The sequence below is a fragment of the Budorcas taxicolor genome, chromosome 1 (assembly GCF_023091745.1).
Source record: "Budorcas taxicolor isolate Tak-1 chromosome 1, Takin1.1, whole genome shotgun sequence".
NCBI classification, from domain to species: domain Eukaryota; kingdom Metazoa; phylum Chordata; class Mammalia; order Artiodactyla; family Bovidae; genus Budorcas; species Budorcas taxicolor.
Window position 1 is genome coordinate 46,319,223 of NC_068910.1, and position 16,430 is coordinate 46,335,652.

The 16,430-nt window shown below is 40.1% G+C and overlaps 1 protein-coding gene across 1 annotated transcript in view; it reads left to right on the forward strand.

Moving 5' to 3' along the window:
- ULK4 (unc-51 like kinase 4) overlaps nucleotides 1-16,430 on the forward strand; it is a 487,906-nt gene that overhangs the window by 90,688 nt on the left and 380,788 nt on the right. The window contains exons 19-20 of the mRNA XM_052660763.1: nucleotides 3,067-3,228; nucleotides 12,321-12,503. Coding sequence (XP_052516723.1) covers nucleotides 3,067-3,228; nucleotides 12,321-12,503 — 345 coding nt within the window. The remainder of the gene's footprint in view (nucleotides 1-3,066; nucleotides 3,229-12,320; nucleotides 12,504-16,430) is intronic.

Here is a 16,430-nt window from a genome sequence, read left to right on the forward strand (position 1 = left end):
TTATGTGTATTATCTTTGAAGTGTTTTTGGACACTAGTTATCTAGAATGAGGACGGAGAAGTTAAATTCTCTTGATACTGGATAAAAGTGAAAATGTACAGCTACGTTTTCTGTTTTTGTTACTGTCACAGTTTTAAGTTTAATTTTCCTAATAAAGAACACGTGTGCCATTGACATCGGGTTCTCTGTAGGTACGCACCATTCCCCTTGCCTTTATATAGTGAAAGTGGGCAGTGTGTATGGGGAATAGGAAGGATGCAGCCTTTTTGTGTGTGTTTTTCTTTTTAATATCACTGTTCATCATATTTGGAATGCTAATGTTAGTAGAAGGCAGTAGGGCTTACCAAGTATGGAGTTGCCTACTGTGTCTTAAAGCGAACCTTTGAGAATGGCATAAGGAAGCAGTCCTGAGTGTTTTTCTGAGTTCAGGGAGTTGATCAGTTTCCTGACTCTTGGTGAGGTCAGAGGCACGAAGTGTGGTGTGCTCACTGCCAGAGGGAGGTTTGCACCTCCTCTTCTCCTGTGGCAGATAATCTTAGGGGGGAAGCTCCACAGGGCTGTACAGTTTACACTGGTTGGACTTCTGCGTAAATTTTCATGTTCCTTTAACTGTTTTATCCCATTATATGCTTTGTAGACTGAACAAATTCTATAGCTCTTCTGTGTCTTTCTCATTTAATACCTATCTTTAAAAAAATCTTTTTATTATTATGTTTAACTTCATGGTATTGTGGATAGAGGGAATGGTGTGTGTATGATTTGAAGTCTTTGGAATTTGTTGAGACTTCTCTCATGACTCGGTATGTATGTATAATTAGGGGGAAAATAAAGTGTACAAAGTGATGATTTGATACGTGCATACACTGTGGTAGATGCATACATTCCCCTATTGAGTTAACACATCAATCATCTCATATTTTATCCTGTTACCTTTTTTGGGTGGTAGAAGTGAGAACATTTAAATTCTCCTCTTTTAGCAAATTTCAATTATACAGTATAGTGTTAGCAACTAGAGTCACATTGTTTTGCATTAGACCTCCAGACCGTATTCATCTTATAGGTGAAAGTTTGTACCTTTTACCAACCTGTTTTGAAAGGTGTTATTGTTGGGTACACATTTATAGGTTGATGGTTACTTCTTTTTCTTTTGGTGCTTTAAAGGCGTTGTTCCTCTGTGTTCTGGTTTGCGTGGTTTCTGATGAGAAGTCTCCCATCAGCCTTACCTTTGTTAGGTAGTGTGTTAGACAGTCTCCATATGTCCTTTTGCTGTCACTGTTTCTACAAGTTTCTCTTTATTATTGCTTTTTAGCAGTCTGATTATGACGTTCAGTTCAGTCGCTCAGTCGTGTCGGACTCTCTGACCCTGTGGACTGCACGCCAGGCTTCCCTGTCGATCACCAACTGCCAGAGCTTACTCAAACTCATGTCCATCGAGTCGGTGATGCCATCCAACCGTCTCATCCTCTGTCGTCCCCTTATCCTCCCGCCTTCAGTCTTTCCCAGAATCAGGGTCTTTTCCAATGAGTCAGTTCTTTGCATCAGGTGGCCAAAGTATTGGAGCCTCAGCATTAGTCCTTCTAATGAATATTCAGGACTGATTTCCATTAGGATTGACCGGTTTGATCTCCTTACAGTCCAAGGGACTCTCAAATCTTCTCCAACACCACAGTTTAAAAGCATCAGTTCTTTGGTGTTCAGCTTTCTTATTATGATGTACCTTGATGTTATTCTTCTTTCTTCCTCTTGAGGTTCATTGAGTTTCTTAGATTGGGCTTCCTAGGTGGCACCAAGGGGTAAAGCACCCGTCTGCTAATGCAGGGGGCCATAGGAGACGCGGTTTTGATCTTTGGGTTGGGAAGATAGGCTGGAGGAGGGCGTGGCAACTCACTCCTGTATTCTGACTTTTTCTTTTTTTTTGCTAATTGCTATGTCTTCACTAATCTTCTCTAGTCATTGAGTCTGCAGAGTCTGATGTTATTCCAATTCAGTGTATTTCTCATATTAAACATTATAATCTCTACTCTTCTGACTTGGGTCATTTTTAAATCTATTTCTTTCATTCTTAACATGCTTCTTTCTTCTTCAGTATATGTACTGTATTTATAATAGCCATTTAAATGCTTTTTTCTTATTCTATCACTGAATTTTCTCTTATGAGTCATATTTTCCTGCTCTGTGTGTATGAATTTAATCAGATGTCAAATATTGTGATTTTTATGTTGTTGGGCATTTTAAGTCTTTTAAGTACTTTTGTACTTTTTTTTTTTAAGTCTTTTAAGTGTTTTTGTGCTTTTTCTTGAATTCATTTAAGTTACCTGGAAATAGCTTGATCCTTTTTGAGACTTTTAAGCATTATTAGGACAATATAGTACAGCCTTTAGTTGAGGTGAATTTGGTCACACCACTGGAGCAATTTCTTTCTTAGGACTTTCCTTGATGCCCTGAATTTAGGTGGTCTTTAGCTAATTATTTCCAGCCCAGAGTAACTTCTGATGATTGTTCTGCATACTCCTTATGATTTTAAAATCATCGTCAAGTTTTTGTTATACTATAAGTTATTATGTGTATTTTCTAGATTATTTCAGCCTTTTTATGGAAATATGTAGAAAATTAGGGTCTTCCCTAGTGGCTCAGCAGTAAAGAATCTACCTGCAATGTAGGAGGTGTGGGTTCGATCCCTGGGTCAGGAATATCCCCTGGGGAAGAAAATGGCAAGCCACTCCAGTATTCTTGCCTGGGAAATCCCATGGACAGACAGGGGAACCTGGCAAGCTACAGTCTGTGGGGTCACAAAAGAGTCGGACACAACTTAGCAACTAAACAACAGCAGCAACAACAATATATGTAGAATTATTTTCAACTATGTTTAACGCTCAACCAAATGTAATGGTTCCATAGTAGCCTGAAAAAATGACCACACCTCCAGAAACACCTAAAGGTGATGGTCTTGGTGTCAGGTCTTTATTTATAAAGCAATGGTTATGAAGAAATGATGTGTATATGTTTGTCATCCTAAATATTAATAATACCTATTTAATTTTCTCCTTGTGTTCTCTCTCTCTGTAGGAGGAACGTGTTGTGAATCACATGGCAGCAAAGATTATTGAAAATGTCTGCACTACGTTTTCTGCTCAGGCCCAGGGCTTTATTACTGGGGAAATTGGGCCTGTTTTATGGTACCTATTCAAACATTCCACAGTTGATTCTCTTAGGATAACCGCGATATCGGTAAGATGGAGCGTCTTTGAGGGATATATTTGCATGTATTTAAATACCAAATTTGAAGAACTGTGCTAAACATAGAGTGAATTTCATTGAATAGGTGGAAATCTCAAGAGTGGCAGTTGGTGAGAACAGTAATTTGATTTTTCTCCTGAGGCAAGAGGACTGTTGGGACATTCCGAAAGGGTCTTGTATGATCCTGACACTAGGATTCCAAAAACTATTTGGAGGTGATAGTGGAAAGCTGCAGTAGTGGGTTGGGTATAGCATTCGGTCTGGTGTATTTTTAGTGTTCCTTGACTGTTTTTGTTAGCTCCCTCTTTCAGATTTTATGTCCAGTGGGTTTGTCATATGGTTCAAATGAATTCATGTTAAAGTTCAGGCGTCTATGATTTTGTAGTTTTTGTATCCTGATTGTCTGTTACTTCACTTCCATGGTTATAACGACTTGGTGTAAAAGGTAATTATGTATGCAGATGTGTTAACCTGGTTGTATCAATATAAGGGTCAGTGAAAATGCTTCAAGCCTTTCTCAGGATTTATTTAAATGTTCTTTTTGATCACCAGTCTTATCTGGGCTCTCAGTGTTATCTGGTACCCTCCCTGTATTTCTCAAGCTGACTCATCCTTGTGCTTCTTGCTGTGCCAAGTTTCAGACCTTATCTTTATTCCTTAAGCCTCCATTTCGACATTTTTCCCTCCTTCATTCTCAGTAAGTGACTTCCCCCGTACTTCCCAGATAACCACAGAGACGTCCAGTGGGAATTATCCCTGTGTCCGTCTTCCGCGTCTGTGGACCTGATTGCCTCCATCCCTGTCCTGCCTCAGTTCTTCCCTTCCTTCTACAACTGATGAGCTGCCCCTTCTCCTCTCAGAGAAACTTCTCCATGATTCTTCTATCTGTTCTTGAGAATCTTCAGTCAAATGGTTATTTTTGCTCTTTCCTAAATCTTTAACCTCTCCTTGTCTACTAAATCTTATTAATTAGCACTCATGTATTCTTTACCCCAATTAAACAAAAAATCCCACATAAAAACATATCCAAAGTTTTCTAGGGTGTACCTCCATCTGTTCTGCTATCACCCCAGCCATACTTCTTGGAAAGGTTTTTTTTTTTCTTTTTTTTTTTGCCACAAATGCTCCTTTTGGGCCTGCTTTATCTGTCCTGAAAATGTGAATGAACCTAGTCTTGCTGACGTCTTGAAAGACTTGCATATCGCTAAATCCTGTGGCTGTTGATGGCCATATGTATTTTTATAATTGTGTTTCTTTTTGGCTGTTGTCCAGGCTGGCTTTCCCTCACTGTGGCGAGCAGGGGCTCCTCTCTAGTTGTGGTGCCCAGGCTTCTCACTGCAGCAGTTTCTCTTGTGCAGCACAGGCTCTAGGGCATGGGCTCCAGGAGCTGCAGTTCCTGGGCTCAGTGGTTGCAGCACATGGGTTTAGTTGCTCCGTGGGATGTGGCATCGCCCTGGATCAGGGATTGCACCCTTGTCGCCTGCATGGGCAAGCGGACTCTTTACCACTGAGCCATCAGCGCAGCCTCTGATGGATATTTTTTAGTTCTTTTATTTACCATGTTATTTTGAAGATCATGGGCTAACAATTCTGCTCGCTGAATGTCTTTAAACAAAGGACACCTGCTTCACGAGCTTCACATTGTTAGAATTCCCTCCCCAAGTTGTGATATTAGTAATTACGAAGAAACTGTCAGTTTCAGAGTATACCAGTGAACTTTCTCAAGGCATCTTTGAGTCATATCTTACTTAAGGCCTTCATTTTAATCCTGGACTTAAAAAAAAAACCCACCAACCTGTCTTGCTTTAATTGGGTTTATGTTATCATTTTTATCTTTATGCTCAGCATGGTTTCTTTTCTTGGCAAAGTTCTTTGCAGTTGTTTCCACCAAAGTCCCACACCTTCTAGCACTTTCTTCATCTGACACGGTAAGCTTCACTCTTTGATCTTGGGCTTCTTATATTTTGTTCTCAACATTCATCTAAATTATTAATTTTTCACTGAAATTTTGCCAGTTTCCCCCGAAATGTCTCTTTCTTCTTTTGTGCCCTAGGATCATATTCAGTAATGTGTTAATATATTGTTTTCCTATTTCTTTAGTCTCCTTTAATTTGAGACAGTTTCTCAGCCTTTCTGGGAACTTCATGTCATTTATGAGTTTAAAGGGTGTGGGGCTTGTATTTTTTAGGGTAAGGCTCAACCTGGGTCTGTCTAGTGTTCTCCCATTGAACCTCCTTGGCACCGTTGAGGATCCCTACCTGGACCAGATGCCTCTGTGACGGTTGCCATATGATGGTTATCTAGTTGTTTCATTCCTTGTATATTAGAAGTTGGCAAATATTTTCTATAAAGGGCCAGATAGTATGTACCTTGGGTTTTGGTGGCCACATACAGTCTCTGTTCCATATTCTTTTTTTTTTTTTTAAACTTTGTTATTATTGGAGTATGATTGCTTTATAATGTTGTGTTAGTTTCTGATGTATGACAAACTGAGCTGTATGTATACATATATCCTCTCCCTCCTGGGCCTCCTTTCTACCCAACCCGATCCCACCTCCCTAGGTCCCATATTCTGTTTTATTTTTCTGTTTGTTTTCTATAACCCGTTAAAAATGTAAAATGCACATTGTACTTAAGAGCAGTGCAAAAATAGGCCTTTGGTATTGGTTGGAATTCTATTGTAAGGATGCGCTGTCCCTTCTCTCTCATATATGCGTGTATTTGTATCATTATGGTCAGGGATGCCCGTTTTATTTGATGAAGTGCAATGTCATATTACTGTTACCACTATTACTATGTGTTGTTTGAATGCTTGGATCATGCTAGAAGCCCTCCAAGCTGGCTTTTGTGTCCTGTTGATCTATTTCTGTCATTGTTTGATCACTTAATTCCTTTCTGAAACCATGCAGTTTTTGGACTACTTTCGTGTTTTCACTCTGCCAACCCTGGAACCAATCATTTCTCCAAGGAAGCTTTGATGTTTAGAACCCACAGTCTGGGTGATGTGCTTACTGCTTTGGGGTTTTATTGTTTTCAGGCCTTCTAAGTATTCAGAGATAGAAAAAAAGTGTATGTACCCATATATACATATGGAGCTTCCCAGGTGGCGCAGTAGTAAAGAAACTGCCTGCCGATGCAGGAGACATGGGCTTGATCCCTGGGTCAGGAAGATCCCCTGGAGAAGGCAATGGCTACCCACTCCAGTATTCTAGCCTGGAAAGTTCCATGGACAGAGGAGCCTGGCGGACTACAATCCATGGGGTCTCCAAGAGTCAGACACAACTGAGCGACTAAACCACACGTGTGCACATATTCACACATACATAGAATTATTCCTACATTTATCATTGTAGGTATTTGGAACAAAACTCATGCGTTCATACTGATGCTTCTGATGTTAATCCAATATATTAGAATTCTTTCTGGACCTCCCATTTTCTGTATCTGTAAATCCCTTCTTGAACAGAAACCTGGTTCCCATTATTCTCGGTGCATTTATTGACCTGTTCAGCTCATTTATTCAGCGCAGCAGACTCCATCCCCTCTGGCCTCCTCCTCTGTATTGTCATCCTCCTGCCTTGCCTCCGCCGCTCCACTTCCTGGGCTCCATGAGCGGATGCCCCCATTCCCGTGTCTGCCCCCTTTCCTCAGAATCTGATGTATTGTCTTTGGGAAGGGAAGGAAAGGGAAGATAGATGAAGGAAAACAAAGGGCTAGATGTTATTTCCTTCCCCTTTGCTGTTTACATCCAGCTAGTCAACCTCTCCTTTGACTGTGATTCACAAGTACAGCCCAGGACTGTGTGCCTCTCTCTGCAGCTCTGTTGTTACCCCTGAAATCCAGGCCACCACCATCTTTCACCCAGACTGACCTATCATCTCTTGGCCCCATAGAGTCCCCTATGCCAGTGTGGTCCTCAGATGAGCATCATTAAGTAAACTAGAAATTTGTAAGAAACATGGGTTTTTGGACCCTGACCCAGAGCTGCTGTCTCAGAATCTCTGAAGGAAGAGGCCCAGTAATCTGCATTCTAACAAACACTTCTAATGCCTATTGAAGTTTGAGAACCGCTGCCCTAGGCCTTGAAGCTCTTGGAAAACACTGCCCTGGGTGTAGCGTGAAAGATGGCTAATTAATCCTTCCCCCTCAGGAATGGCATCCATTGCTTAGGGATTGGTGGTTGATTGGTTGGGCCTGACTTGGGAAATGTGTTGAATGGATAAGAGACTTTCTGGATTTATTAAGTTTGTAGGGAATCTCTATATGAACCACAGTGGGAACCAGAGAAACCTTTAGAGTTAGATTGAATAGAATGGCTCCAGTTGAGGGAGGTGATTGGGCTATTAATAATTCCTGGCATGCTGAGAGGAAGAGTGACAAAGCAGAGTGTTTCAGGGTGGTGGTTCAGGAGAACTTTCAACAACACTGACTGCTTCTCCTCTCTCTCCACCCGCTGCCCCTTTCCCATGCAGCTTAAGGTCTCAGAGGTCAGATGAGAGTGTGTAGAGATTGAAGAGGTCCCCAAGGTAATTTTGATATGACATAGAAAAAAATCATTCACGGGACAGAAAAGAAATGGTTCTTAAACTTATTCCACGGGGATTCTGTTCATGGTTCTAATAGGTATGCAGCCTTCACTTCCAAATTAGTCTCTTTCTTAGACATTGCTTTAATAAATAGATGGTTAAAAATTCTGGAAAACATGAGTAAATCTATGGCTGATTTGTGTTGATGTTTGGTAGAAACCAATGCAATACTATAAAGCAATTATCCTTAAATTAAAAAAAAGTTAATGAAAAAACTGGAGATAACATAATGTCCTTTTTGAGGTAAATTTTGTAGTGAATTTTGAACTGAAAATGTTCTTTACAGCTATAAAATGTAATTTCAAACTCTGTTTCAATAAGCAAAGATTTTAAACAACAGATCACTGAAAATCAAAATTGAGATTTAATTTTTTTTTATTTGAGGAATACAAGTACTCATATGATCTTAAGCCTCTGTGAACTCTCAACTGTGTTTTATATCCAGAAGTGACGAATTAAAGGTTATTTCTTGCATGAGTTTTTCCATATGGAAGATAAGTTAGGCATTTTAGTGCCTTTCTGAAGACCGGACCTTACAGTTGCCCTCATATTACTTTGAATACACTTAGAAGTAATTTGGACAAATCTTGCATCAAGAAATAACCCATATGGTTGGGTAGATATTTTATATCAATAACAAGTCAGTATTAGTTTGAAAGCTTCTCCCAGGAATTGTTACAGTGCTAATGATAATTACTGTTCACTGTCTTTAAGTCACTTTAAGGGAGATCTCTAAATTTCCTTAAAAAATTCAAATTGTAGCATGATCTTTAGGGACTCCATTTAGAATGCCTTTTTTTTTTAATCCAAGAATTAAATAATATTTGAGATGATACTGAAATAATGGAACAATTCTGTTTTCTTAATTGAAGTATAGTTGATTTACAATGTTATATCAGTTTTATGCGTACAGCATAGTGGGGCTTCCCAGGTGGCGCTAGTGGTTAAAAATCTGCCTGTCAGTACAGGAAGTGTAAGAGGTATGAGTTCCATCCCTGGGTTGGGAAGGTTCCCTGGAGGAGGGCATGGCAACCCACTCCAGTATTCTTGCCTGGAGAATCCCATGGACAGAAGAACCTGGCGGGCTGTAATCCATAGGGTTGCAAAGAGCTGGACACAACAGAAGCGATTTACCATGCAGACATGCACATACAGCATAGCGATTCAGTACTTCTACACATTCAGTTCAGTTCAGTTCAGTCGCTCAGTCGTGTCCGACTCTTTGCGACCCTGCAAATCGCAGCATACTTCATTAAATGCTATTACAAGATAATAGCTATCATTTCCTGTGTTCTAAGTGTGTCCTTACTGCTTATCTGTTTTATACGTGACTTTGTGTCTCTTAATCTCATACCCCTAACTTACCCCTCACTTCTCTGTCCTCTCTGGTAACCAGTAGTTTGTTTTCAATATCTGTGAGTCTGTTTCTATTTTCCTGTGCACAGTTGTTCGTATTACTGTAAAAAAATTCTACATATAAGTGGTATCATACAGTATTTGTCAAATATATTTCACTAGGCGTAATATTCTCTAGATCCATCTACATTGCTGCAAATGTCAGAATTTCCTCCTTTTGTATGGCTGAGTAATACTCCATCCTTGTGTGTGTGTGTGTGTGTGTGTGTGTGTGTACACTACATCTTCTTTATCGACTTATCTTTTTGGGGGGTTGCTTGCATAACTTTGGTGTTTTAAATAGTGCTGTTACAAACACTGGGGCTCATCTGTCTTTTCAAATTAATGTACTCATTTTTTTTCTAGATATATACCCAGGAGTGGAATTGCAGGGCCAAATAGTAGTTCTGTTTTTAGAATTTTGAGGAACTTCCATACTGTTTTCCATAGTGAATGCCCCAATTTACATTTATACCACCGGTGTACAAGGGTTCCTTTTTTGCCACATTTTCTCCAGCACTTGTTATTTGTAGACTTTTTGATGATAGACATTCTGATAGGTGTGAGGTGATACCTCATTCTACAAGTCCACTTAAGCCTGATTCCAAAACCAGTCAAAGACACTACAGAAATAAAAATGCCAGGTCAATACCTTTGATGAACCATTGATGCAGAAATTTTCAACACAATATTTGCAAAACAAATCCAACAATATATAAAAAGGATCATACACCATAATCAAGTTAGATTTATTCTAGGGATCCAAGGATGGTTCAACATTTGCAAATCAGTCAGTCAGGTACATCATATTAACAAAAGGAATAATAAAAATCATGTGATTATCTCAATAGATGCAGAAAAAGCACTTGACAAAATTCAGTATCCATTCATGCTAAAAACTTTCATTAAAGTGGTTATAGGGGGTACATATCTCAACATTATAAAGGCTATTTTTGACATATCCACACTAACATCATACTCAGTGGTGAAAAGCTGAAAGCTTTTCCTTTAAATTCAGAAACCAGACAAGGATGCTCACTCTCATCACTTCTATTTAACATTGTATTGGAAGTCCTAGCCACAGCAGTCAGAGAAGGAAAATAAAAGGCATCCAAATTGGAAAGGAAAAAGTAAACTGTCACTATTTGCAGATGACATGATGCTTCATATAGAAAAACCTAAAGTCTCCACACACAAAAAAACCCAAAACATTAGAACTGATAAATGAATTCAGCAAAGATGCAGGATACAAGATTAATAGGCAGAACTTTGTTGCTTTTCTATACACTAATGGTGAACTGTCAGAAACAGAAATTTTTAAAAATCCTGTTTTAAATCACATCAAAAAGACTAAAATACCTTGGAATAAATTTAATTATGGAGGTGAAAGACCTCCACTCTGAAAACTATAAAACACTGGTGAAGGAAACTGAAGAGGATTGGAAGACATGGAAAAGATATCCCATGCTCTTGGATTAGAAGAATTAATATTGTTAAAATGGCCATACTACTCAAAGCAATCCATAGATCTAATGTAATTCCTATCAAAATACCCATGACATTTTTCATAGAAGTTGAACAAATAATCCTAAAATTTGTGGAACTACAGAAGAGCCCTCATTGCCAAAGCAATGTTGAGAAAAAAATAATGAAGCTGGAGGTATCACCCTCCCAGGCTTCAGACTGTATTATAGAGCTACATTAATCAAAACAGTGTGGTATTGGCACAAAAACAAGACATACAGATCAAGTGGCACACAGAGCCTGAAATTAAACCTATGCATCTGTGGTCAATTAATCTTCAGCAAGGGAGGCAAGAATGGGAAAAGATAGTCTCTTCAGCATGTGAGTCGTCCTTTCCCCCTCTTTCCCGCTCCCGCTGTCTCTTCTTCCCCTGAGAGTTGCATCAGACAGCTTGCCCTTCCTAGAACCTGCTCTCTCTGCATCGTCATGTCTCCGTGTGAATACTTGTTCTCTTCTCTCTGGCTAGAATTGTCTCATCTACTTTTCCACCTGTCCACTTCCCGCTGACCTTCAAAAACTGACTCAGTTATCATCCTCCTTCTGTAGCTTTTTTTGACTTAACTTTTCGTGCTTTTCCAAGCGTAATTGAGCCCACTTCCATTACAATACTTATCAAATTCTTCTAGTTTGTTAATTGTAAATTTCATCTTTAATAGTCTATGAGAACTTGAGAACTAGCTCAGGGGTCTTGATTACTTTGGTTTGACTTCTATCTTTGCCACTTGCTAGCAAATTATGCCTTTGAGCAAATTACTTAAATACTCTGTCCCTTAGTTTTATGATCTATAAAATGGGGCTAATAATAATACCTTTCAAATGTTATTTGGGAGAATTAAGTGAAATAGTCTTTGGATATTCTCAGATCGTGTTCTTCACATACTAAACAATAAATGTTAAATATTTACTTTTATGACAATTTCTTCAGCCTTTAATTTAGTGTCTACATATGGAAAGCTTATCTTAATGTTTTCATTGCTTAAAGTAATTTATGAGTCTATACAGAAAAACCTTTATCATTTTAGTTAACTTATAATGTACATAGGAGAAGGAAATGGGAGCCCACTCCAGTATTCTTGCCTGGAGAATCCCAGGGATGGGGGAGCCTGAAGGGCTGCCATCTGTGGGGTTACACAGAGTCAGACATGACTGAAGCGACTTAGCAGCAGCAGCAGCATAACGTACATGATTTTTGTAAGATCTTCTAATGTTTTATAACTTAAATTTTAAAAATTTATTAATTTTCTATTTTAAGTGAAAGATAAGTACCTTTCAATTGTGATGTTTTTGCCATGCATCAGTATGAATCAGCCATAGGTATACATGTGTCCTCTCCATCCTAAACCCCCTTCCCACTTCCCTCTCTGCCCTATGTTTCCCAACTTAAATTTTTATTGGAAGTTGGATTATTGTTTTAATTTTAAGTGTGTCTAAATTGTTCAGATTACTTATGCCAAGATAAGTGATGAAGGAGCAAGTTGAGCACCTTTTTCTCCTTTTCACAGAAGTATTTGCTCTCTTTCTAGGGGTTGGTTCACGCCCTTGGAGTCTTCTAACGTATCTGTTCTCCTCTCGCTGCAGGCCTTGTGTAGAATCACTCGCCATTCTCCTACTGCCTTCCAGAATGTGATTGAGAAGGTGGGACTGACCTCGGTAATAAACTCCCTGGCCTCTGCCATCTGCAAAGTCCAGCAGTACATGCTGACCTTATTCAGTGCAATGCTGTCCTGTGGGATTCATCTTCAGAGGCTAATCCAAGAAAAGGTTTGACCTGTGATTCCGCTTAAAAAATGGGTGTTTTCTCCTGCGATTTTAGTGGCCCCATAAGCAATATATCTCTGTGGAATTTATTTTTCATCTCGAGGGGGCCCTTTTGAATTTGCCAAACCTCTGTACCACAGGCCATTCATCTGAAGATGTTATAAAAGTCTTTTAGTGATTAAAATAGAAATCTGGTAAATGGCTCTGCCGACTTGTCCCATTTTAGTAATGAAAAGTTAGAAAATTTATGGATCCTTCCCCCATGCTAATATTTCTCATGGCTCTTTGTCCTCAGCCCCCGTCTCTCTTCCCATGTCCTTTGCCTGCCTTTTGGAGGGGTCCCTTTATATTCTCTGCTCACCCTGACTCATTTTTTGTTCCTTTCCTTGTCCTGATACTCCGCCAGCACACTGAACCTCCAGAGCACCCCTTCTCTTGTTTTTAACTTCGTCTCCTTCTAATCCTTTGATATACCTGTATTTTATGCACTGTAGAGTCTGTAAGTGTTCAGTTCACATCACAAAACCACACAGCTACAAAGAACTCTGCTGTAACTGTCCTCAGTATCTTCTCTAGCCGCCTACTCAGGAGCGATCCCTGAGCCAGAAACGTTGGCATCACCTGTGAGCGTTTCGGATCCGCAGACCCTCAGGCCGAATCAGAGCCGAATCAGGCCGAATCAGACCCTGACCTGCCGAATCCGAGCTGACATTTTAATGAGGTCTCTAGAGGATTGGGTGGAAGGTTATGGTTGGAGAAGTCCTGCCCTTGAACATTAGTGTCCAGTGAGGTGTTAGCAGATGAAAATTGTGGACCATGGCTACATACACACATTTGGAAAGCAGTGAGTCAGAGAGAGATTTTCACTTGTACAACCTTTCCCAGTTTTTCAGTTGCTCATGTGTGTTATGAATCTTCCTAAGGGTGATGTAGTATGCAATGTTCTTTACACTTATTGGACCAATTATCTAACTTTTTCTGAGGGATAATAGCTGTCAAATTAGAGTGTTCTGAAACATTCTCAGCAGGTAACATGGCTAAGAAGTGTGGAATGGGGCCACTTAAATATAGTGTTTGCCATGGTTCTTCTGCATGAAATGCAATGCGTTAAATTTGATTTTTTATAAAGCTAAAAATTTCTATGATGAATAATTGTCATGTTTACATAGTAAACTTGATCTTAAAAGTCAAAACAGAGAGCAAACCAGTTCTTGGCTTTTATTAGTCTGATTTCGATTCTGCTAAGAAATTTGAGCCTCACAGAAAGTATAGTTTGTGTATCTAATTTTTTGGTATTTAATTTACCAAGTCATTGAAGGTTGTTATCGTTGTATTAGAGAGAGTACCATTTGAGTAGTTTTGCTGTGTAAATTGTGTTAAGAGAGGCTGAGCGTTTTGTAGTTTATTTTTCTCCACACAGGCATGGATTGATTGAGTTTAAAATACGGTATTTCACAAAGGTAGTGAAATAATATGCATTAATTAAATGATTTTATATTTATTTTATAATGTTTAACTAATATTCCATGTATCTTAATGATTGAATAATAACCTGTGTTGAGAAATAATCTTTTGAATTTAATTAGTATTGTTACTTAAATTTTTAAAATTGCGGTAAAAAACATAAAATTTACTCTCTTAACCATTCTTAGGTGTAGTTGGTAGTGTTAAGTATATTTGCATTGTTGTGAAACAGAGCTCCAGAACTCTGTCATCTTGTTAAATGGAAGCTCTGTATCAACTGTACATTTTGGCTGTTGGGTTTTATTGAAATCTCTGCTTCGGTGGGTCTCCTCTGACACTGAACTGGCAGAGGAAGGGTGGCGTTGCTTTGTTCCTCCCCTGTTGGTGTGGAAGCCCAGATTACCCTGTGGGCTTCTGCTGACACCCCAGTGACGTGGTGGAGCTCCTCCTTCCTGATGGGCAGGGGTGGGAACCCAGGCTTCCCACCACCTTCTCTGATGCCTTCCTGGCTAGTGGGGGGAAGAGCTCCTCATTGCTCTTCCACTGACACTGGTTGGGTACAGGTGGGCGCCCCATTCCTAGCAGAACGTGGCAAAGGCGGAGGCCTCTCACCAGCCTCTCATGATGCCGTCTCAGCAGGAGTGGGGAGAGGAACATGGGTGTGAATATGGGTGGAGGTCTGAGCATCCCATCAGTATCTCTGCTGATACCATGGTTGGGGCCAGGGGGGCTTGTTATTGCTGGGTTGGGCTGAAAGTCCCAGCTCTCCTTGTGGTCCTTTCTGTTTCCCTGGCAGGGAGGAATGTTGGATGCCTTGTTAGAGTCACATGAGGGTGGGAGTCTAGGCTCCCCTCTTGCCCTTTGCTGAAAGGGCCATGGTTTTTTCATGGTGCTTGGCTGAAGTAAAGTAGCTATTGTCTGAATGTTTTTGGGCTTTCCAGGCTGTCCCTTTCCCAATCTTCTGGCTTGAGAGAGCCGATGTTTCCTTTATATTTGTGTGTGTGTGTGTGTGTCTGGTTGAGAGAGCTGATGTTTCCCCTGTATTTGTGTGTGTGTGTGTGTGTGTGTCTGTCTGTCTGTCTGGTTGAGAGAGCTGATGTTTCCCCTGTATTTGTGTGTGTGTGTGTGTGTGTGTGTGTGTGTGTATGTGTGTGTGTGTGTCTGGTTGAGAGAGCTGATGTTTCCCCTGTATTTGTGTGTGTGTGTGTGTGTGTTCATACCTGCACATGTGCTATTGGTGTTTCTGGACTGCTGCGTTATCCAGCACCCAGTATGGGATGTATGAGGCGGAGTAAAACCCCAGCAAACTCACTGACATACTCATCTTCAGGTGCCGAGGCCTCTAACCGTTGTACATGTTGTCTGTCTTGTCCTGTAGTCTTTAAAATGTATCTGTGTCCATTTAAATACGGTGAATTGTCATTTAAAAGATAAGGTTCTATTTTTCATTAATTAAAACAATCTACCATTATATTGAACATTTATCACAGACTAGACACTTAATGACTTGTAACCCTGGGTTATTCTCAAATGAGACTTAGCGCCTTGAGTGATTTTGTCAAGTTGATGGAGGTTATAAATGCTAAAGCTGATGCTCAGGCCAGACAGTAAGCCAAGAAACAGAATAATTTCGGATAGTGTTAGTGCTCTGAAGAACATTGAACAGGATGATGTTGACAAGATGTCTTGCAGGGGGATGTGTGCAGGGGGTGGAGCCAGACACCATTTGCTGGGGGAGGGCAGGGGGAAGTCATGGAGAACCTCTCTGAGGAGGTGATGTTCCAGCTGAGCCCTCAATGACAAGAAAGAGTGTGCTGTGTGAACATGTGCAGGAAGGTCTCTGTACTTAGTTCAGCTTCCCTGAAATATGAGAATTCCTGGAGAGACCCTGGAAGAGAAGGAAGAGCAGCAGTGCTGTCCACAGTGAGCAGTGGGGAAGGGATGCAGACAGAGGCAGGGAAGTAGGAAGAAGATCCAGCTCATGTAGGGCTGTGATATTGGCTTCCCTTAGGGGTTTGACACAGTGGCCATAGTTTTATTTTTACTTGAAAAAGAAAAATACAAATATTTGCATGTAGGTGTGTGTTTTAGGGGTTATTATTGGTAATTGTATTTTTTCCAGGCGTTGCTTGTTAATAGGCTAGAATGAGTGGAAGAGGAAGAGGCCCAGGAACAGATACCAGGCTTACCACTTCCAGCTGGATATGGGAAGAAAGAACCACACCTGTCTATTTGGGGGACTGTTGCCTATGTATTGTGGTAGATTTTTGTGTTGAAATTCAGCCCCAAAAGAGGCCCCTGCCATTCCTTTTAAGTGAGAGAAATTACTGTTTACTGCGGAAAATTTAGAAGAACCAAAAGAAGAAAACAAAATAGACTATAATCTCACTGCCCAGAGCTAATTACTGTTGCCATGTAGGTTTATCTCTTTTAGTCTTCGGTTCATATGTCTACGTATTTTATGCA